Here is a 23,711-nt window from a genome sequence, read left to right as displayed (position 1 = left end):
GGTACTCAGCGTATTTTCTTTGGGGCCATCTTTTGAATATTATTTTTGCATAAAACCAAGTAAATGAATGGGAAAGTTGAAAAACATAATCAGAATGTTATATTGACACTGTTGTAGATTTTCCGAATGTTGAAAAACAAGAAATGAATGGAAAAGAGTTTGCCAAAGTGAACATTTTATGCATCTTTATATAGGGCATATTCCCAAGTGGAAAAACATACACTTGGATAAAGTAAAATGGCAAAATATTTTTGAAAATCTCAAATTTATGACCGTTATTGGTCGTAATTAGGCAGAACCCTTGCCCTCAAAAACTTACATTTTAAATATTCACTTCTTTGTGTGTGTCTTTTACTCCTTCCTTATTTTCTACGTCTAGTGTTCAGAGAAGGCGCTTTTAGCTCTTTTGTAGGAGCTACAATATTCTGCCCCACCAGAGGAATATAATCTTTCCTAGAGCATCTGTTTTTCCAAACCATCTATCTTAGTGATACACACAGTGATTACCAGTGATTGTGTAGGCCCTCTGAAATACTGAAAGACACCAAATGAGGTTGTGTGTTTTTTTTCCCACTAACTCAAAAAGTGCTGTATTAATGTTAGCCTTGAATGACTCACAAGTGACTGTTCTTTTTTATCGTCAGAGATACAATCAGAGATCATCTCCCTTCCATTGGGTGGGGTAGCTTGGGTTCCTTCATGTGGCTGTGAGAAAGGCTGAACTGTGGAGCATCACGATTTGGGGGGAAAGCCATGCTAAAAGGTCCAGAAAAGACCCAGGAAGATGTCTTCCATAAAGTCGGTGAACAGTTATTGCCAAAGGAACACTGCAAATGTAAAGTCTCTCGTTTAGGAATTTAGAGAATTTGTGCTTTTAGTTCAAGGGATTGTTGGGATATGAAATGGCTTCCCAAATGCTATTAACATCAAATTAGGCTTTGTATCATGGCCTGGTTTTTTCTTTTTCAGCGCTTGCATTGCGCCTTCCCTATAGTAAATAATATGAAATGAACATACATCTTATTGTGCTCTTCATCTCATCACTAAATATTTTTCAACAGTAGTACATTTTATTATTTTTGTCATTTTGCCTTGCGTGTGAGTACACATTGTTGTCAAAGTCCTTTCTCAGCTCTGGTTTGGGCAATTCAAGAAGAGTGTGCCAGCTACCCTCTTAGTTTGAACCAGGTTATATGCAGAGTGCCTTGGGTTTTGTTAAACAACTAAGTCTCCTAGGAGGGCCAGGAAGTTTTCACCACAGATGCCCTAACCTCCCTGTCTCTGTCTCCCACTCCTCTGCCTCCCATGTTATCTCTCGCCAAACAGACCACTGTACCACCTATTTCTTTATGCCAACCTCTAAGAAGTTCATACTCTAAATTATCACTACCTTTTTCATTTCAAAATACTCTACAAGTCAATTCATTTCACAGAGCCTCCCCTAACACACCAGAGCAATGCTAATTCATTCCCCTAGCCAAAGTGCCCACATTCCAACAGGACACAATTCACAAATGACCAAAGATGATGCATATTATAAATATTTGCTTTCTGCCCTATTTGCTTTTGCCTCATGTGTCCTCTCTATTTTGTGCTTTGGGTAAGACCTTGAACATGTGGGTTGGGTTACAAAGTGAGATAGCCATCAGTGGTTCTCAACATCTCCCCATTGAAGTCACCAGGGAGACTGTAAAAATATGCCCAGATTCACTCCTGCCCAATTAAATCAGAATATCTAATTGAAAACAACTGATCACAGATGGTACGAAGGAGAGTAGAATGTTAGCCTAATTTCTTTTTTCCTCCCATACTGAGCTGAGGGGGAAATTCCTGGCCGGTTTCAAATATAATGAAAAAAAGGAAATAAAAGAAAATGCTCTGATAACAAGTTAACAACTGCAGAATCCTGTGATTAGAAGGTTAAAGGTGGGCAAAAGCTTATCTTTTTCTAAGTCACTGCACGTCAGACCAGAGAAATATAAACATTTGTTTTAAATAATGGTTCCCTTTTTCTACTCACTCTTACTATAAAGTTTCCATGACCCGCACCTCACCTTACTCAGCTGCTGTTGATGAGTAGTAAGATTCTCTGAACATTGATTCTATGAAGTGTTTTAACCTCAAGAAGTATATATTCTAAAACATCAAACATAGGATAAGCTATGTTTGAGGTTCGTTTGCAGGTAGTATTGTCTTAATCGTGCAGCTTAGAATTTTGCAACCAACGTGCTGTGAATGAACCTCCAGTGTGCTGAAATACTCAATTCCCTCAGCCTCCTGGGTGGCCGGGCAAGCCTGGGACAGCCAAGACTGGGAATCAAATATTTTTTTTTCTGATGTGTGTTATAAAGTGCAAAAGAGGGGAGCTATGGAAAGATACAGATGGTAGAATCTTGAATGTCTGAAGTAATAAGCAATACAGAGTATCAAGTTCGTGCTCTATGTAGAAGACATTATATACTGTACATAAATCCATCCAACAGTTACAATTATACATATAGGAGTAAAGCCATAAGCAGCATATCACTTATGAGAAACTAAGCAATTCGTACTAAAAGAAATTGTCCCCCAATTATCATCCTGTAGCATAAAAATTACTGTCATTACTTTATATTGCTCATAGTCATAGTAATCTCCAACATAATAATAATACATGAGTCTAGAATAGGTATTCAATGAACACTAAGAATGGATATTGCTGTTTATCATCTCCAAAATAATTTTTCAACATATATGTAAAAGTTTTTCAGTTCCAGTTCTCAAATTCAAACATTAAAATCATGTAATTGGGTTTGGACATGAAGAACTACTTCTCTGGGTTCAATTATCACAAAAAAAGGGATATTTGCAGATATGTTTGCAAAACTCCTGTCAATAATCCTAGTGGAATTATGAAGAGTGAAAAAAGTGCCAGAAAACTAGAAAAAGGCAAAAATTGTCTAAATTTTCAAAGAGGGGGAAATGGCAGATTCAGTTTTTTAAACACTCAGAGTGAAGGCCGGGCACAATGGCTCATGCCTGTAATCCTAGTACTTTGGGAGGCTGAGGCAGGCAGATCACCTGAGGTCAGGAGTTCGAGACCAACCTGGCCAACATGGTGAAACCGCGACTCTACCAAAAACACAAAAATTAGCCAGGCATGTTGGCGGATGCCTGTAGTCCCAGCTACTTGGGAGGCTGAGGCAGGAGAATCACTTGAACCCAGGAGGCGGAGGTTGCAGTGAGCTGAGATCACGCCACTGCACTCCAGCCTGGGCAACAAGAGCAAGACTGTCTCAAAAACAAAACAAACAAAAAACCTCAGAGTGAAATGGGGAGATGTTGCTCAAGGGGTACAAAGTTTCAGTTAGACAGGATAAATAAATTCAGGAACTCTATTGTACAGTATGATGACTATAGTCAATAATGAGGTACTGTATGCTTGAATATTCCTGAAAGAGTAGACCCTAAATGTTCTCAACACACAAACACACACACAAGATTTCTATGTGAGGTGATGGATGCGTTTATTAGTAAACATTTCACAAGGTATACATATATCAAAACATCATGTCGTATACCATAAACAGATATAATTTTCATCTGTCAATTATACCTCAGTCAAGCTGGGAAAAAAACACATCAAATGATCTCTGTAAAGTATCTCCACTTGAGTTTAATTACCTAGTATGATGGCTGTGTAAACAAACGATGCTGCCTGTCAGGTGTATGTTTAATGCACAGTGGAGGTCTGATGGGGCAAATTAATATACGACCCAGTCAATCCTATCACAAGTTAGTGAGGCCCAGTCACAGAAGGGCAGGTTTCAGGGACTATTTCTGCCCATGGGCAATGTTATCTGAATTTTATATGCTTCCCAAATAGTCCTTTCCAAATATCAAGAATATATGCTGCAAGGTCTTTCTTCCAAGGATGTATCTTGCACAGTCTAGCTTAATTAATTTTACAGACAAAATATTCCAAAATACCCCTCTCCCTAAAATACATGTATTTGCATGTTATATACTTATAAAATCGATGGTCAACTTGTGTGAATGAATAGACCCATGGCCATGTGCCATGATCCATTTTCTGCCTTCTCTGTGCAGCCAGGGGAATATTTATGGTGGCTTAGTTCCCTTTTCCGGAGAGGCCCATGAACACATAGGCCCTAGGAGAGGGTCTACACCACTGAGTGAGAAAGCCACCTCTGGGAGCCGTGAGCAGAGAGAGAAGGGGGCACAGTAACAAGACTTGCCACAAATGGAATGGGAAATGCAATATAGGACCTGGTTTATAGGGAAAGATAAAACATTTGTTTGGGGATCTATTTAATGTATAAAGTGCCCTAACAGTCTGCTCTCAACAGAGCAGCTAGTGCAATCCTTGAAAAACCTTTGATCATGTCAGTTTCTCGTTCAAAATTCTCCTGTCTTCTGTTTCACTCTAAGTCTCTAAACTATCTGCCACTCTCCTCCTTTCTTAGTCTAGTCCCTTCAGACTGCTATAGCTAAATGCCTTAGACTGGGTAATTCATGAGCAATAGAAATTTCTTGCCTGTGGTTCTAGAGGGTGGGAAGTCCAAGATCAAGGTGCCAACAGGTTCTCTGTCTGTGGAGAGCATGCTCTCTGCCTCATAAGACAGCACCTTCTATGTGTCCTCTTGTGGTGCAAGGGGCAAGCCAGCTCCTTTCAACCTTTTTTATAGTTCCATTTGTGAAGGGTAGAGCCCTCAAGACTTAATCACTTTCCAAAAGGCCTCAGTTCTTAATATCACCTATTGAGGATTCAGTTTCAACATGAATTTTAGAGGAACATGTTCAGACCTACTACTACCTGCTTCTCCACTCTTGTTATCTCCTTGCCCTCATCCCCTCATACTCTTGCACGTCACTCTCCCTGCTCCACCATGTTGGCCCCCTTGCTGTTTCCAGAAAGTACCAGGCATATTCCTTGTTGTCCTGGACTTGCTGTTCCCTGAACCTGAAATGCTCCTCCCAGATAGTCTCCTGGCTCCTCCCACACTTCATTCAATTCTTTGCTCCATGTAACCTCAGGGTGGCCTTCTCAGGCCCTGCCCTGTTGAAATTGCAGACCTACCCCACCCCTGCACAGTGGAGTCCACCCAGCACTCCCTCATCCCTTCGCTGCTTATTTCTCCCCATAGCACTTACATTATTTCCCTATAGAGGGCAATTTACTTATTGACTTGTTTATTGTCTGTCTTCCCCACTAGAATCTCAGTCCCACAAGGGCAGGCGCGTTTTATCTGTTTTGTTCACTGCTATATTCCGAGCATCTAGAACAGGGCCTGGCACATAGTGGGCAAACAAAAACATGTTTGTGGAATAAATGAATAAACATCCAGTTGGTCTGCAGTCCAAAAAAGAAATTAGAACCACAGGTATAGACCTAGTCATGCAGACAAGGATGCAATGGCTGATGATACCAGAGAATGGAGCTAGGGGATCTCTAAGTATTTTACATATACACACACACACTCCACATACAGCAGTATCTACCTAATTATTTTCCCCAAAACAGTCATCTCAGCAGAAACTTGGAAAACACGTTTCATAGACGAATATATTTGAGAAATACTATATGATCTCACTTTCTTGGCTATTCTGTACACATTAACATACTGAAGGGTCTGAGAAATTCTACAATGAAAAAAAATTAATTTTGTTAAACCTGCATGTTTCCCAATCAAATTTGATAACACCCTTTAATTCACATAATGTTTAATTGCATATCAAAGAATGTTCTTCCCTTTAAACACACTTTGACCTAGATTTTTATAACAGTATCAATAATATGATTTATATGATATATAAAGTATAATAATGCAATATTGAATTTATGTAACACATTTTATATATTCTGTATTTATATGGTTATATCAATAAGAATACTCTTAAAAATAAAATTTTATTACAAAGTGATTGGCAAAGCAGTTTTATCCAATTTTACTCATGTGATTTCATTTGATTCCTACCCTCTGTGAAGTATACAGAGCAGATCCCTACTTAATGAAATAGAGGATTGGATGAGACCCAGAATGGATAGGACTTACCAAGGTCACAGGAGGGAATGGATCACTTTTCATGCCACTGATTTCTTTACTTTGTGATACGGTTTCAAAATACTATGTATTAATAATACTCATCCTCCCTTAACAATAGATCATGGCTGTCAGCTCAAGACATCTTTAAACAGAGATTGCACCACATTAGTTAAGGGCACAGGCTGTGGAGCTTAATTTCCAGTCTGTCTTCATATTCACTGGCCATGTCTTCTGGGCAAAGTAATTTAACAGCTTTGTCTCTCAGAGGATGATATTGATAATAGCACTGATCTAAGGGAGTTGTGAGGATTACATGAGTTAACTCAAGAAAAGTATTTTAAACTATTACCTAGCACACACTCAAGATTCAATAAATGCTGACTATTACTATAGAAATATATGTTACTGTGTTTAATAACAGCATTCTATAACATGGGTATAATATAATCAATTCAACCACTTCCCTACCAAGTCTAGGTTTTGCCATCTGTTTCCTTTCTGAAAAACAAACAAAAAATGAACAACAGTTGGAGCTTAAAAGAATCCCAAGTGCCATGTTGGCACAGATGTCTGGAATGAAGAACTCCCAAATACTTCCTGGTGCTGAGTGGGCTCCAGCGGTGAGTGTGGTGGTTGAATGGTCCTTCTCTGGTCAGCAGACTTGGTGTGGAAGTCTCCTAAGAACAGACTATCTCCTGGGACTTGGAGTATTTCCTATCCGTGATCAGCAACATTTTTTCTTGCAGTATTTGGCAAGTTTGTCCTTGTTCCCGGCCAGAATCAGGAAGTTCAGAAGCACATAAAAACAAACAATACATAAAAACGCTTCTCTCAAATTATTCAAAGTTCAAAAACAGAAGAAATTGTCCATGATATTGGGATCTACTTGGTATTTTATCTGACTAATTACATTTATTCTCATCAATGTACCCATCTTTTCCTTCCCAGTGAATGCTTTTATTTTATTTTATTTTTATTTTTGGCATGTTTTTCATTGTACCTTTTTTCTTGAAGTATATTTATAGAGAGCAAGTGTTTAGACAGGTTATTACTATATTTTGTAAAAATTTACAGGTATTTTCATGATACAGACTGTTCTAGCCTCAGTTTTCAAATTATATTTTATTATTAATACCATTTTTAGAAATTACTATTCTTAAGATCAGCATAATTTTCTAAGAATGTCATTTCAATGATCACAGTTGACCAATTGCAAGCCAATACAATAAAGTGCTGGTTTTTGAAATTTTACTCATCATTCAAGATCCACTTAAGTATCAGCTCCTTAATAAAACCTTCCTTGTTCCCCAACTCCATGTGATGACCAAAGGACTATGCTTCTCTCTCTCTCTCCCCCCGGCTCGCTCGTGCGCTCTCTCTCTCTCACGCACTTCAGTCACTCAACTAAATCCAATGGACTTTGTTCAATCACCATTTCACTTGTGCTTCTTCCACAAAATCCATCTGGAAACCACTCCCTTGCTCTTCCATGACACAATTCTGGTTTTCTTCCTATCTCTGGCTCCCCCTTCTCCTTTACAGACTCCTCCTCCTCCAACAAGTGATTAAATGTTACAGATACTCAAGGCTGGATGCTAGACCCTATTCACTTCTCACCCATTTCCTAGGCAACTTCATGATGACCCATAGTTTTATTTGACATGAAATCATCGTTTTTTATGGTTACATAGTATTCCATGGCGTATATATGCCACATGTTCTTTATCCAGTCTATTATTGATGGACATTTGAGTTGGTTCCAAGTCTTTGCTATTGTGAATAGTGCTGCAATAAGCACACCTGTGCATGTATACCCAGTAATGGGATTGCTGGGTCAAATGGAATTTCTAGTTCTAGATCCTTGAGGATTCGCCACACTGTCTTCCACAATGGTTGAACTAATTTACACTCCCACCAACAGTGTAAAAGCATTCCTATTTCTCCACATCCTTTCCAGCATCTGTTGTTTCCTGACTTTTTAATGATCGCCATTCTAACTGGCATGAGATGGTATCTCATTGTGGTTTTGATTTGCATTTCTCTGATAATCAGTGATGATGCATTTTTTCATGTCTGCTGACTGCATAAATGTCTTCTTTTGAGAAGTATCTGTTCATGTCCTTTGTCTACTTTTTGATGGGGTTTTTTTCTTGTAAATTTAAGTTCTTTGTAGATTCTGTATGTTAGCCCTTTGTCAGATGGATAGATTGCAAAAATGTTCTCCCATTGTGTAGGTTGCCTGTTCACTCTGATGATAGTTTCTTTTGCTGTGCAGAAGCCTTTTAGTTTAATTAGATCCCATTTGTCTATTTTGGCTTTTGTTGCCGTCGCTTTTGGTGTTTTAGTCATGAAGTCTTTGCCCACGCCTGTGTCCTGAATGGTATTGCCTAGGTTTTCTTCTAGGGTTTTTGTGGTTTTAGGTCCTACATTTAAGTCTTTAATCTATCTTGAGTTAATTTTTATATAAGGTGTAAGGAAGGGATCCAATTTCAGCTTTCTACATATGGCTAGCCTGTTTTCCCAGCACCATTTATTAAATAGAGAATGCTTTCCCCATTGCTTGTTTTTGTCACGTTTGTCAAAGATCAGATGGTTGGAGATGTGTGGTGTTTTTTCTGAGGCCTCTGTTCTGTTCCATTGATCTATATCTCTGTTTTGGTACCAGTACCATGCTGTTTTGGTTACTGTAGCCTTGTAGTAAAGTTTAAAGTCAGGTAACATGATGCCTCCAGCTTTGTTCTCTTTGCTTAGGATTGTCTTGGCTATGCAGGCTCCTTGTTGGTTCCATATGAAATTTAAGGTAGTTTTCTCCAATTCTGTGAAGAAAGTCAGTGGTAGCTTCATGGGGATAGCATTGAATCTATAAATTACCTTGGGCAGTATGGCCATTTTCACAATATTGATTCTTCCTATCCATCAGCATGGAATGTTTTTCCATTTGTTTGTGTCCCCTTTTATTTCATGGAGCAGTGGTTTGTAGTTCTCCTTGAAGAGGTCCTTCACATCCCTTGTAAGTTGGATTCCTAGGTATTTTATTCTCTTTGTAGTAATTGTGAATGGGAGCTCATGATTTGGTTCTCTGTCTGTTTGTGTTGTATAGGAATGCTTGTGATTTTTGAACATTGATTTTGTATCCTGAGACTTTGCTGAAGATGCTTATCAGCTTAAGGAGATTTTGGGCTGAGACGATGGGGTTTTCTAAATATGCAATCATGTCATCTGCAAATAGAGACAATTTGACTTCCTCTTTTCCTAATAGAATACCCTTCATTTCTTTCTCTTGCCTGATTGCCCTAGCCAGAACTTCCAATACTAGGTTGAATAGGAGTGGTGAGAGAGGGCATCCTTGTCTTCTGCCGGCTTTCAAAGGGAATACTTCCAGTTTTTGCCCATTCAGTATGATATTGGCTATAGGTTTGTCATAAATAGCTCTTATTATTTTAAGATACATTCCATCAATACTTAATTTATTGAGAGTTTTTAACATGAACGTCTGAATTTTGTCTAAGGCCTTTTCTGCATCTATTGAGATAATCATGTGGTTTTTGTCGTTGGTTCTGTTTATGTAATGGATTACATTTATTGATTTGTGTATGTTGAACCCGCCTTGCATCCCAGGAATGAAGCCGACTTGATCATGGTGGATAAGCTTTTTGATGTGCTGCTGGATTCGATTTGCCAGTATTTTATTGAGGACTTTCACATCGATGTCCATCGGTGATATTGGTCTAAAATTCTCTTTTATTTTATTTTATTTTATTTTATTTTATTTTATTTTGCTGTTGTGTCTCTGCCAGGCTTTGGTATCAGGATGATGCTGGCCTCACAAAATGAGTTAGGGAGGATTCACTCTTTTTCTATTGATTGGAACAGTTTCAGAAGGAATGGTGCCAGCTCCTCTTCGTACCTCTGGTAGAATTCAGCTGTGAATCCGTCTGGTCTTAGACCTTTTTTGGTTGGTAGGCTATTCATTATTTCCTCAATTTCAGAACCGATTATTGGTCTATTCAGAGATTCAACTTCTTCCTACTTTAGTCTTGGGAGGGTGTATGTGTCCAGGAATTTATCCACTTCTTCTAGATTTTCTAGTTTATTTGTGTAGAGGTGTTTATAGTATTCTCCGACAGTAGTTTGTATTTCTGTCCTCACCTATTTTTCAACATTTTGTGTAATGTTTTGCATAAGCTTTTGTTGAAATCAACTAAATCAGTCTAGGATCCCCTCTGAGCCTGCCCAAGAACTGGCCCCTTTGCTGACTCCCATACCTAAATGTTCTACCAAACTGCGAGATACCTACACACTCCAGTGGAGTCTACATCTCCCTATAGTCTATCCTGCACCACTGGGGGTTCATGGGTCCGAGCTCTGGTCCACAGCATACCTGTTGTACTGGGCATATAATGTTGCTGTGAAGAAATACCAGGATAAACGTTCAGTTTTCCTCAGGACATGGTTTTGGTGCTCACTTTTATGAACCCTGACATGTCCAGCAGAGAGAGTAGAAACACAGCCTGGAAGACTGAAGGACCTGTGAATTACATCATGCATAGTTGTTCCTGGTCTCTGTTGTGGAGAATGGAGATGCTGGCCACGTGCAGGAGTGCTTTAGAAAGCAAGGGTTCCCGAGGGCACCTAGAATCCCAATTTAGTCACTTTGTAAGCTGTCTGTGCTCCTCAGGACAGTGGGGATCATACACACACATATGTCTGGGGCATGTCACAAGGACTAAAGATGCTCATATACATAAGGCCCTTCAAACAGATCCTGACACTTAGAAAATCCTCCTAAAAATACCAACAATTAAGGAGCGGGTAGGGGGCGGGTGGAGGGGCGGGAAGGAACACAGAAGGTCAGAAGAATGCTAACTAAGTAAGAACAATAGCTACTGGTTTTTGAGTGCCAACTATGAGCCAGGCACTGTGCTAAGTAATTTATATATAATGCATTTCTAAAAAGCAACAAACTTTGCTTTGTTGAGATTCCAGAGATTAAAAGTATTATCCTAGAAATACATGAATGATGCATAATCTTAGACCCATCCGTGTTTCATTACTGAAGGCAGACCCAGACTGCATAGTCCCCAAGGTGACTCCTCAAGTTGTTCTCCTTCTACCCAACCTTTGTAAGAAGATATGTCTTTGTGTTCTTTTAAGTTCTTTTACAGCTTCTTGAAATTCTCCTTAGGCATTCCCGCTGCTTCTTGTTCAATATCTTTTTTTATGAGACTCCTGTGTTCCTGGTGATTGAAGCTTACTTTTTTCTCATTTTCTGTCTGAAAAACTATCAGCTCAAAAATGAGGATTGCTCTTGTTAACACTAGTCTAAAACCTGCCTTACTGTCTTTAGAAAATAAACACACTACTATTTACATATTCACTTTTGCAGCATTCAAGTTCCAAAATGCACATTTGTCAAAAAGCCATTCTAAGCTAAAGATGCAAGGTGGTGCAGTATTGTTTGGCAACTCGAACTTGGTGAAATTTCCCTTTTCTCTGATTTCGATATACAAATCAAGATTTTTAAGAAGAAAAGAAAGAAAGAACTTTTTTCACATGCAAAGAAAATTGTATTTCATTCCTTTTGCCAAAAATATGGTTTCTGGACGACTAACTCCTGGTTTGCCTCTTTCCTACATACGAAGCTCTCTCACTGACAGCCCAGGAATACACAGCTAGTGAAACAGACCAATGGACAGGAAGCCTCCTACTTGGCCAGTTCAGCACATAGTGCTTGGTGACCAGACAGGCCCAGCCTCACTCAAGAAAGTGGAAGATTGAACCTCCACCAGGGAAATTTGGGTCTAATCAGCCATCTTGGGTCCCTCCTGTAACATCACGGTACTCGGAACAATAATCTCTGCCTGAGTTATCTGAACTGGCTGCTTGTGCTACCCCACAAATCTATGGAGTGATTAAATTGCACAACCTTCCTCCTCTCTTTTAGGCCAGATAAACATCTTAGGAGAAATCGTTCACTTAGTTAATTTGGAGAGTAGTCAGCTGAAATAAACAACGCTTCCAGCTGAGATGTGCAGTATGGTGAAAGTTCTTGTCTGAGATTTGGGATCTGGGTTTTCTCTGTCTTTATTTTGCAAGTGGTGGCAGTGACATGAATTAGTAATGTGCTCAGCAAGCTCAAAGGAATACCTTTCATGAGAGCTGCTTCTTTCCCACCATATTTGGGCTGCTTTGCGGCTTCATCTTTCTGATACCAGCACTATCTCATCTTCCTGGTTCCTAGTGACGCCCCTGCTATGAATCTCTATCTCATATTCCGTGCAACCTGTTTATACCAAGAATGTCACTATCTTCTTCATTCATCTCAGATGCCATGGGAGCCCAGTAGCTACTGCTCTGTCCCTCTCTGACACCTTTTCCTCACCCTGAAATGACCTTGACATACCACGACAGGGGCCAGAGTCTGGTTCTTGTCACATGGCCTGTGTTTCAGCCACTGTAAGTTGTCATCGCTGTCAGAGTCTCCACCCTCTTTGCCAGTTACATAAGAGGCCACATAGACGTCTGCTTCCTAGCACAAGCTTTTATTAACCAGAGGCAGCACAAGAGGCCAAGTAAGCAATAGGTCTATTCCGGAGCCATGTCCTCAGGGAGGGTGAGGGGCTGTAGTCAGGTCAGGTCGTGGATCCTGGGGCAATTCGGCTCAGCTCTGGGCCTGTTTGCAGCCTTCAGTACAGGGGATGACATGTGATGTTGTCAGCCTGAAGGGGCAAAAAAAGCAGCAGCCCTTTCAAAATCAGAATGCCCCTGCTGTTTGTTTCCTTTTGGAACACAATAAGAACAGACTGGGGACATGACTCTGGGCTGTCAACGCTTCCTACCAGCTTCCCCAGCACCTTTCATTTGCCAGAAGAAAAAAAGCAAGTTGCTTAAGTTAAACAAGGACTTAATGAATAGTCAAAATAATTGTTTAGCTTGGATATAAGGCCTTAGGTAAATAGATGATTGCCTGAGACCCTGGGCCAGGAAAAGCAGCTAGGCAGGACACCACTTGTTCTTTCCCTCGGACAACAGCCCAGTAGCCTCTGCTCCTCTGAGGACTGTTGTTACTGAATTAATTCTCTCTTCCCACCAGCGTATTAAAGCAATTTAATATCAGAACAGGCTCCTTAAAGCAGGCAGAAGGAAAGAAAACTTTCTATATTAGAAATATACCATTAACACATAAATCCTACTACATGAGTGCTTCTATTAAATGGAATGCTTAAGATTGGGAATATCTGGTGTGTTTGTATTAAACTGTTTTCATGTTGTGAAATTTCTCAGATGCATTGTTAGCATACTTAACAACTGTCCTGCCTCCTGCCTTATTGGTATTTTTAACATGATTTCATCCTTTTGCAAATGATTATTTACTACACCAAAGGGGCATTGTCAGGTTTCTGAGGAATCAGCTTCTCAAAGTGCAATGTAGTTATGGACAGTGTCGGCACTGAAATGGAATCTTCCAGGTATGGTTTCCTTATTTGTTGTTAGTGCTGACTTGTTTGGGTTTGTTTGCTTGTTTAGGTATCTTTGCCCTCACCTGGCTCCATTGCTACTTATCTCTTCTTCCCAAAGTAGGATGCAGTATGAAAATTTGTTGTCAGCTAATTTCAGTTCTGCTGAAGAATACTTTTAGTAATTGTTTTCTTACTTGAAAGTAATAGATTCCTTGTTGATCCAGGACAGGATTTGCTTGTCTTGCTTGTACAGTCCGTTTCCACTGAACTGCTTTTGATTCAACTGTGAACTCATCAAGGGAGTGGGATTCTCCTGGTATTCTTTTTCCACAAATCATGATGACTGTATATTTGGTTTATTGGCAAACAGCAATCAAAGCATACATTATGTAAGAAAAAGTTAATGCTGACCTGTTTAAACAATTTTTCGTCTTAATAATATAGAAGAGTGGTTAAGAACATGAGGTTTCAAGTCAGTTCTGAGTTTAAGCATAAGCTCTGCACTTTCTAGCTCTATGAGTCTGAACAAATTATCAAATTTCCATTGGCTTTGTTTCCTCATCTGCAAAATGGTCAAATAATAATAATAATAATAACTACTTTGGGTTGCTGGGTTGATGATGTGAAATAATATGTGTAAAATGCTCAGCACAGTGTAAGTATTCAATGAATGTTATCTACCATATTATTTTCACATACCTTATAATTTCCTTACAACAACTCTGTGATGTAGACAAAATTGCTATGATTTATGCAATTTAAATATTAGACAACTGGACTTCAAAGTGATTACTGATTCATCCAGGGTTACCCAAGATGACAAAATGTTGGTCTTCTCAGTACAGGAGCCCCCAAGTTCCCAGTGTATTGCCCTCCCTTCATCCATTCGGCCACAGGGTACTCTTCTTCAGTTTCCCTAAATCTAAAACCTTACATGCTAATGGGCCTCCTCTGCCCTAGACTCTCAGGTGGAGACCAGGAAGAAATCCTGTCACAGGCATTAAAACCTTCGTCAATATTACATAGACACTTTCTGGGGAAATGGTAACCTCATAGCTACAAAGTCAAGAGGAACTCTTTGGTAATACTGAGAAGAAAATACTAATGGAGAAGTGATTTCCAAAAGGTGAGACTGAAAGTGCTGGAAGGAGCCCATGAGATTACAGCAACAGGTCAACAAATCCACAAGCCCAGTCAGCTTGGTAGACAAAATCTATACGGTCTCCTCCATGCATCATTTTTACTATATACCATTATACAACACAAATGTGTTTAAAGTCAGTGCGTCTGTTATATCCTTTTAACATGCTGTATTTTCTCAATTGATATTAAAACTACAACTTCTTTTATGTGAGGATCTGAGAATTTCATTTCTTTTTTCATTTTAAAAACCTGGTCTACACACTCCGTAAGGTGTGTGTTTCTTTTTTTTTTTTTTTTTTTTTTTTTTTTTTTTTTTTTTTTTTTTTGAGGCGGAGTCTGGCTCTCTTGCCCAGGCTGGAGTGCAGTGGCCAGATCTCAGCTCACTGCAAGCTCCGCCTCCCGGGTTCACGCCATTTTCCTGCCTCAGCCTCCCGAGTAGCTGGGACTACAGGCACCCGCCACTTCGCCCGGCTAGTTTTTTGTATTTTTTAGTAGAGACGGGGTTTCATTGTGTTAGCCAGGATGGTCTCGATCTCCTGACCTCGTGATCCGCCCGTCTCGGCCTCCCAAAGTGCTGGGATTACAGGCTTGAGCCACCGCGCCCGGCCAAGGTGTGTGTTTCTAACCATAAGGTTAGAAACCAGTGGTATTGTGGAGAGAGCTCTGCCTATGAAGTCTAACAGCCTAGATTTAAGTGCTAGCCCCACTGACTATAAGCTGAAACCACCATCAACTTAGGCAGCTCAGTTAAAGTCCATAAATATTTACTATATCAGGACTTTAAGGGGCTTGTGCCTTTACCTGGGACTACAGAGCAAATAGTAGTCCTTTATAACCATTCTTCTCTGAGCCTCTATTTTCTTACTTATAAAGTAAACAGAATAAAGGTGTCTCTCCTGACTGGGTTATTATGAAGACCCAATGAGAAAAAAAAACAAGAAAATAAATACATTGTCATGTTGTGAAAGTGCTTTGTAAACATACGGTGTTCAAGACAACTGCTGAGGAGAGAAAAACACTTCAACTTTCCTTGGTAGCTTTCCTTTATTGACCAGCCACCCCATATCAAAATAAATAAGTACATTTTTTTAAAGCTAACAGCATTACCCTCATTGATGTAAGTTTATATTCACACCTATAAAAGTACTTTTCCATCTGTTTCCTCTTCCTCTCACTTTGGTTTATAACATTTATCCATAAATTACAATATTCTTTCATATCAATATGGCAATGTAATATCAGATTATACAAAGCATTAAAGAAGGCACCAGTATAAAATTCAAAGCAGAGAATAGCTCAAGAGCTCATGGCTTGCACTTTACAACCCCAAGTACAGTACACTCAAGGCCCATCTGTGAGGGTCATTTTAAGCATATCAGTTGCATGAGTTGCAGCTGATGGGGATCTCACCCAGGTCCTGAGTTCCTCCAGGAATTAGGAAAGAAAGGAGAGAGGACTGTTCTTCCTTTCAGCTCCTAGGCTGGGGCCCCAGTGCCACCTTAGTTTGGGGAAAAGGTGATTTATGGGAGGGTACCCGTTACTACTGGAATTGAAACCTTCCCTGATTCAGTTCTTCCAGAGATATATTATGTCTCACGTATTTCTACCTCTCCTCTGATTCCATGGTATATATAATAACTGGTGAATTTGGTCTTTATTTCTACTCTTGTCAGCAGAGAACATTCACTTAGAATCCACTAAGTACCAGACAACATTCAAAGTGCTATAGAGAGATGTAAATAACATGATATGCATGATCCCTGCTTTGCAGGAGTTTAGAAGGAAGCAAACCAGCATTTATTGCCAGTCAGTGAGTATTATTTTAGGTTCTCTGACAAGGACACTTCAAAGTGGGTCTTAACTTCATTTTATAAATGAGGCATCTGAGGCTCAGAGAAATAAATCTGCCAAGATCACACAGGTAGCAAGTGTCTCAGCAAGGTTTCTCCAAAGCCTACCTTGTTCTAAAGTCCATGCTCTTTCCACTCTACTCCGTTACCTCCTCTGATGAGAAAGACAGGACACATACCAAAAAGGAAAACGAACACAGATATTAAATATGAAAAGAAACCAGCCATGTACGGTGGCTCACGCCTGTAATCCCAGCACTTTGGGAGGCTGAGGCGGGTGAATCATGAGGTCAAAAGATCAAGACCATCCTAGCCAACATGGTGAAACCCCTTCTCTACTAAAAATACAAAAATTAGCCAGGCGTGGTGGTGTGTGCCTGTAATCCCAGCTATTCGGGAGGCTGAGGCAGGAGATTCGCTTGAACTCAGGAGTCAGAGGTTGCAGTGAGCTAAGATCACTGCACTCCAGCCTGGCAACAAAGTGAGACTCCATCACAAAAAAAACAAAAAATAAATAAATAAATAAATAAATAAAAAATATATATACACACACACACACACACACACACACACACACACATATATATATGGAAACCAAATAAATAAGTACTAGAAACTCTACAGACTGTCCTGTGTGCAAGAGTGGCCAAGTGCCTGGAGCAAGGCTAGCCTGTGAGGCGTTTCTAAAGCACATTAATGATACAGTATGGAAAAAAGGAAGGTGGATGCTAGTCAGAAAACAATTGTGCTGGAACCAAGAAAAATTATAGTCTGGGTGATTAACACTTCTGAGAATGAAAGCTACAATGCAACACTCATTTATCCTTCTGGATTCAGATGCTTTGTCTCTGTGGCCCTGGGAAGCATAAAAATACTTTTGTCTTTTTATGGAACTTTGTAAGTTGCTGTGATTTTCACAGACCCGTCTTCTGAGCACGTACAAGAGACCCATGTTTCTTGTTGGTGTATTGCCAAGCTCATTACACTCAGCATTAAATATCCCTTTCCACACAGCGCTCGCTTCCGTATGGTAAAAGGGAACCATTTTTCTCCTGACATCTGGGGTTGGTTTCATTGAGGATTTACACAGGATTTACAGGGGAAAAGTGAATGCACGTGGCAATGTTTTCAAGCCTTTGTTTGGATTTTCTGTTTTCTAGGAGATATACGACTAAGGGGTCAGACGGGGGTTCCTGCTGAACGCCGTGGTTCCTACCCATTCATTGATTTCCGCCTACTTAACAGTGAGTAATCAAGTGTACCTGGAAAGGAACAAACGTTTTCTTCAAAAAGAAAAAAAAAAAAAAAATCCTCATTTCCCTCTGAACTTCAAAACGTTCCGGGGTCTGCCTTCCTTCCTGAATCTCTCTTCTGCCAACTAGAACTTAACCCTTTGTCTTTGAATTTCCTCACAAGTGAAGTAGTAATTCTGGCCCTGCCCTACCTCTCAGAGCTTCAGTGAGGGTCAAATGAGATCAGGTCAGCTTTAAAAGTATAAACCTCTGGCCGGGTGTGGTGGCTCACGCCTGTAATCCCAGCACTTTGGGAGGCCAAGGTGGGAGGATTGCTTCAGCCCAGGAGTTGAGCAACATAGTGAGACCTTATTTCTACAAAAAATCAAAAAATTAGCTGGGCATGGTGGCGCAGCCTGTAGTCCCAGTTACTTACTTGGGGGCTGAGATGAGAGAATAGCTTGATCCCAGGAAGTTGAGGCTTCAGTGAGCCAAGATCTCACCATTGCCCTCCAGCCTGTCTCAAAAAGAATAAAAATTTTTTTTATAAAAAGTGTAAGTCTCAAAAACTGTGATGCCCTATACAAGAAAGCTACTATTTTCATTTTCCAGCACATTCTCTCTACCTTCAGCCAGAGCTAGACTAGGTGAGATTCCATTTTATTTTTGAAACCCCCACAGGGAATCCTCTTCTACAGTTGCCCTTAGTAACCCACGCATTATAGAATTCTCACTTCTTTGTCTAATATAAATCCTCAAGGTCTATTCTTGCCTTCCTGGTAAACCTCACCATGGCAAAATCCAAAGCATTGCTGCTTTCTCCCTTGAAACTTACAAGTTCATTGACTTCTACCTTTCCCTCCCTAAACTACTCCTCATCAGGAGTTTTGCTCAACCTTTGGTCCATAATTTTCTTAAGCTTAGGTTCCTTTGCAAACCCAAACCAGTGACCGGTCATCCCTCCAGATTTCATATCTTATAACGATCGTAATCATCCTTCACTGTAGACTTGTGGGGGAGGTGGAAGAGCAAGTGGATAAATTTCACAATTTGCTCCAAGGTTTTCAGTGTTTGGTTCTCATATCACTTCCCATCTATAAATTTCAAAGTACTAGATTATACCCAAAGAATATTACTTTCCTTTGACATAAATAAGCTCAGCTAAAGAGGTAATTTGATTTACTTCAACCCCTGGAAATTACTAGGAGAAATTAGAACTTGTTATTTCTAATCCTTCAATCCTTGAGAGGCCAATAGTAGGTGGCATGTTTGTATTTCTCCTGGCTTGTCAATCTCCCCTATCAATGTGCAACGTCTGTTTTTTTAAGCACTTTCAGGGACACAGAGACTTGGAGTAATTCTTTCCACACTAGAGATAACCTTCCCTACCCAGACCCTCAAAAATGCTTTTTGGAAGACCGAATTGAGCCGTTAGACCAATGCAATAATATGGGATACAGCCTGTGGGAGCTCTAATGGTCTCTCTGACCTTTCCTTATACCCTGATTGGGCTGTTCCAGCTACCCGTGGAAGTTACACCTTTGACAGTCTCTAGACTGAATGGATTTCCAGGTCCTAGGCATGTGGTTTCTCTAAGCAGGACAAGGATGAGCAAAGCGTTCCACTTCACGGTTTCATATAGACCAGAACTCTCCAACAGCATCCCATTTTGAAAGTCGGAGAGAGAAAACAACCAAAAAGCCTCTTCTCAATAGTAGATGAGTGTTAGTTCATGTTTTCTGATATGAACCTCAAAGGAATTAGGAAAATAAGGGGATATTTCTGTTTATAATTCCAAAGTTCCATTATTTTAAAACCTTAATCCCAGTGTTAATAAGCAACTTTACTGCTAATGGTGGTTATCTTTGCAGGCGGGACAGTGGAACACTTTTTTTGTTTGTTTTTGTTTTGTATTTCTTTTACAATTTGCCTCTTTTACTTTTGTAATCTGAAAACAACGGCAAATATAAATGACATTTAAAGAGAAACTCATTGCAGACAATATTTCAGTGTCATATTGTTTACCATGTAAGAGATCATCTGCCAGCGGCTGCTATCCTGTCTCCCCTCTGCTGAGATCCTCCAGGACTTCTGAGTACCTGGGCTCAACCCCAGCCTCGTTTCCCTGGCCCCGGATGCTGCCTGCCCCTCCACCCCCATTTCACCCCACCTGGTGCTCACAGTCCTCCACTCATCGAGTGACAGTGCTGGCCATCCACCCTGAAATTCCCTTTAGGGTCTCCTCAGCATTCCATTCTGGATAACTGTTTCACCCATGTCTCATACTCTATAACATACTGCAGAGGCAATATTAATTTTTCTTTAGCATGTTTTCCTTTATATGAGGTCTCCAGTTTTTTTAATGTATCAAACACACCCCAAATAGACTATAAGATCCTAAAGACAATCAATTGCTATTGATCACTTACTGACTATAGTTAACTTACCAATTATTAAAGGGTCTCCTCAAAAACATTATATTAAATAACTGTGAATATAAATCATCCCCTGTGTTTAACTGAACAACACAGGTAGGAATGAAGACCTCTAAGATATTCCTTTATTTGTGATATGATTTACCTCTTGGTATAATGCACCATAGACCCCATTGATGAGTTGAAACTAGAACAGATAACATTACTGTGGTCACCCTCCACGGTTCCTAACTTAGTTTGCAATTACAGCAGCTTGTCACCATGGAGCAGAGATGTATGAACATCTGTGTTAGTCACAGTCACATAAGGTATATATGTCATATCTCCTACCACTTCATACACTGTCTACTTAATTCTCTTTAATATCACTCATGTCCTTGTGGTTTGCCTGAGTTGTTAGTGTGTGCTTTATGCCTAAAAGGAAACATCTTAGGACATCTGGGGATTTTCTCCTAGAGCTTTTCTCTTTACCAGTTCATTCTTATTCTACACTGTAAGAGCTGAGCTAGTTTAAAGTGATTCTTTAGATCACTTACCTTAATTTTGAGTCAAGTTTTTCCCAGTGTGGGCACAGACCCCAAACTTCATTTGCCTCGGGTGCTTGCAGTTTTGTTCTCTCTCCCACAGTAAAATCTAATCTAGGATTTTTTTTAAACCATTTATAGGAAAAACCAAATCACCATAGCCGTCACTCCCCAGCTCTGCATCCCTGCAGCCTTCCTTCCAAAATGTTAGTGAAACCCACACAACTGCCATCCCCTTTCCAAAGTGTCGCCGGGTGGGTGTCCCTCTCCCACCCACCTCAGTACATGCATGAATCACTGGAGCACGCAAGAGCAGAAATGTATACTAAATAGTGAGGCCCATGCATTTCCCCATTGGTCCCATTAGTCACAGCCCCAGTCTGTCACAGGAAGGCGGGGAACATCAGAATTAAAATCTAAAATTACTCGTCTTCAACCAGAACAGTTTCTAGGCATTAAAATGGATTACTAGGTGGCTCACGCCTGTAATCCCAGCACTTTGGGAGGCCAAGGCGGGTGGATCACAAGGTCGGGAGATGGAGACCATCTTGGCTAACATGGTGAAACATCGTCTCTACTAAAAATACAAAAAAATTAGCCGGGCGTTGTGGTGGGCACCTGTAGTCCCAGCCACTTGGGAGGCTGAGGCAGGAGAATGGCGTGAACCCAGGAGGCGGAGCTTGCAGTGAGCCGAGATTGTGCCACTGCACTCCAGCCTGGGTGACAGAGCGAGACTCCATCTCAAAAAATAAAAAATGAATTACTAGAACAGAAGTGGACAAATGACTGCCCACACACCAAATCTGTCCCCTTCTCCTGCCTGTTTTGGTAAATAAAATTTTACTGGGATATTGCCATGCCCATTTGTTTATATGACATCTATGACTGCCACTGAAACAGTGGCAAAGTAGTTGCATAGAAACTGTGTGGTCTACAAACTGCCCCCCACAAACCCCAGAATACTCACTCTATGGCCCTTTATAGAACAAGGTTGCCAACCCCTAGATTTTTTTAAACAGATTTAAGAGAGCTTTATGACAAAGCCACAAGCACATTCAGTCCAGTCTGTTTACCTTTGTTCATGTCTTTTTTTTTTCTGTTACATTTCCAGTGCCATCGCTTTACTTTCAAGAATGGACTCATGTTGACTAAATTTTTATGGACAGAAGAATAAACAGAGAGGGAACCTCTGTTATTGATGCAGATTTTAAATTCCAATTTAAAATTATAATTTCTAATTGCACATTCTTCTGGAAGAGGTTATTTTTGCGGGGAGGGGAAGCACATATTTGGGGCAGAGGGAAACACAGTACTACTGATTTCATGTACCTATTGTCTGCATGTAAGGTGGCTCTTGGTTTGCCTGGCATATTCCTAGTTTGCACATGTTCAGGAGTATTTATTAATAGTGCCATCTTTCATTCCCAGAGTGTCCTGATTTGGACACTAAATTACAAGGCCAACTGCTTGTATAGGTTTTCTCCCAAAAGAGCGTTTCAATTTGATGTTTCTCAAAGATCACATGCAGGAATAAGTTTAAAAGATCTATTGTATAATGTAGTGTCTATAGTTAATAACAAACATATACTTGAAAATTGCTAACAGAGTAGGTTTCAAATGATCTCATCACAAAAAGTTATAAGTATGTGAAGTAATGCATAAGTTATTTAGCTTTACTTAGTTATTCCACAATGTGTGTGTGTGTATATATATATATATGTGTGTGTGTTATGTATGTATATATATATACACACACACATATATCTTGAAATATGTTGTATACCATAAATATGTACAATTTTGTCAGTTAAAAATAATAATATCATATCATATGCATTCCAGGCATAAAGATTAGAAAATCATTTTCATAAGAGATTCATCTAGATCAATAGAAATACATAAGATTCATTAAAAGCTAATTTCATTTCCTGTTTCTATTTTACACACACAATTTAGAAGAGAGTCATCTCTATGAACTTCTTGAAGCTTCTCTGGATAAGTAGCAGGAAACTGTGGCCTCAGCACCGTTTGTGTGGAACATTGGAAAGATAGATCTTTAAAGACTGTTATCTTTACACCTAAGCATAGAGAGCCCGAACAGAGAGAAAAGGGGGACAATTGTTTTTATTCCAGATGATGTCCTAACACAGAGAACTGGAGGGACAGAAAAGTAATGGCTGTATTCTCCCAATGTCGATTTCCTATAGATTTATTTCATTTGCTAATTCTGTTTGTAGGGGGGAAACAAAGGAGGAAAAAATGTAGACAAGAGTGTTCCGAGACTTGTGGACCCAGAGGGGAGAGTCGCAGGAGCAATTACAACCTTCTGCAGAGCAGGCGGCTCCAGCAGCCCCGTCTACAGCTCTGTCTCCTGATTTAATATAATCAGCAGCCTGAGTAGATAATGACTAGGTTGAGATGTTCCCGTGGCAACCGTCTCAGAGCAACACAAAGTGATTTCCACACCGGCTCAGCAGAGGAAGTGACATACAAAGAAAACATGCTCAGGGACTGTGGAGCTTGAGGGAAAGAAACAGCTTCAGCCTGAGGTTTTAGGGCACCAAATATCTGCTGCCACAGAGAACCCAGAGCTCCGGACCAGCCCCTGGGCTTTGCAGTAGTAGGTTAATTGGCTATTTGTCTTTTCCTGCCTGTTAATTTGCTAATCTTGATCTTTAAAGCTCTATTCCTTCAGACTTGCCTCTCCTGTTAGGGTCATCTTAACTGCACAAGCATGAGGTCATTTTAGTAGAGCTACAAAAATATTTTCCTTTACTTATTATTTCCCAAATGGAACCAATATATACAAACATATATATTTTTTAACCTTTTTATGAAGAAGTGACCCAGAGACTCAAATATTTTTTAAAGCTGCCATCTAAAACATATTATACCCTGCAGCCATTCTTTCTTTGACATATAAAACACACTCTCCGTGAAGGACTGTTGACCAAAAGCCACTCAGTATGCTGGAAACCATCTGGCCCTAAGTGATAGCCCCATCTTAAAGATGGAGGGAC

The 23,711-nt window shown here is 40.0% G+C and overlaps 1 protein-coding gene across 2 annotated transcripts in view; it reads left to right on the top strand.

Moving 5' to 3' along the window:
- PDE7B (phosphodiesterase 7B) overlaps window positions 1–23,711 on the top strand; it is a 334,565-nt gene that overhangs the window by 233,590 nt on the left and 77,264 nt on the right. For both annotated transcript variants that reach the window (XM_050787962.1, XM_050787961.1), the window contains one exon: window positions 17,661–17,744. In XM_050787962.1, coding sequence (XP_050643919.1) covers window positions 17,661–17,744 — 84 coding nt within the window. The remainder of the gene's footprint in view (window positions 1–17,660; window positions 17,745–23,711) is intronic.

The sequence above is a fragment of the Macaca thibetana genome, chromosome 4, assembly GCF_024542745.1.
Source record: "Macaca thibetana thibetana isolate TM-01 chromosome 4, ASM2454274v1, whole genome shotgun sequence".
In the NCBI taxonomy this organism is placed as follows: Eukaryota; Metazoa; Chordata; class Mammalia; order Primates; family Cercopithecidae; genus Macaca; species Macaca thibetana.
This window is presented reverse-complemented; position numbering and strand designations above follow the sequence as displayed.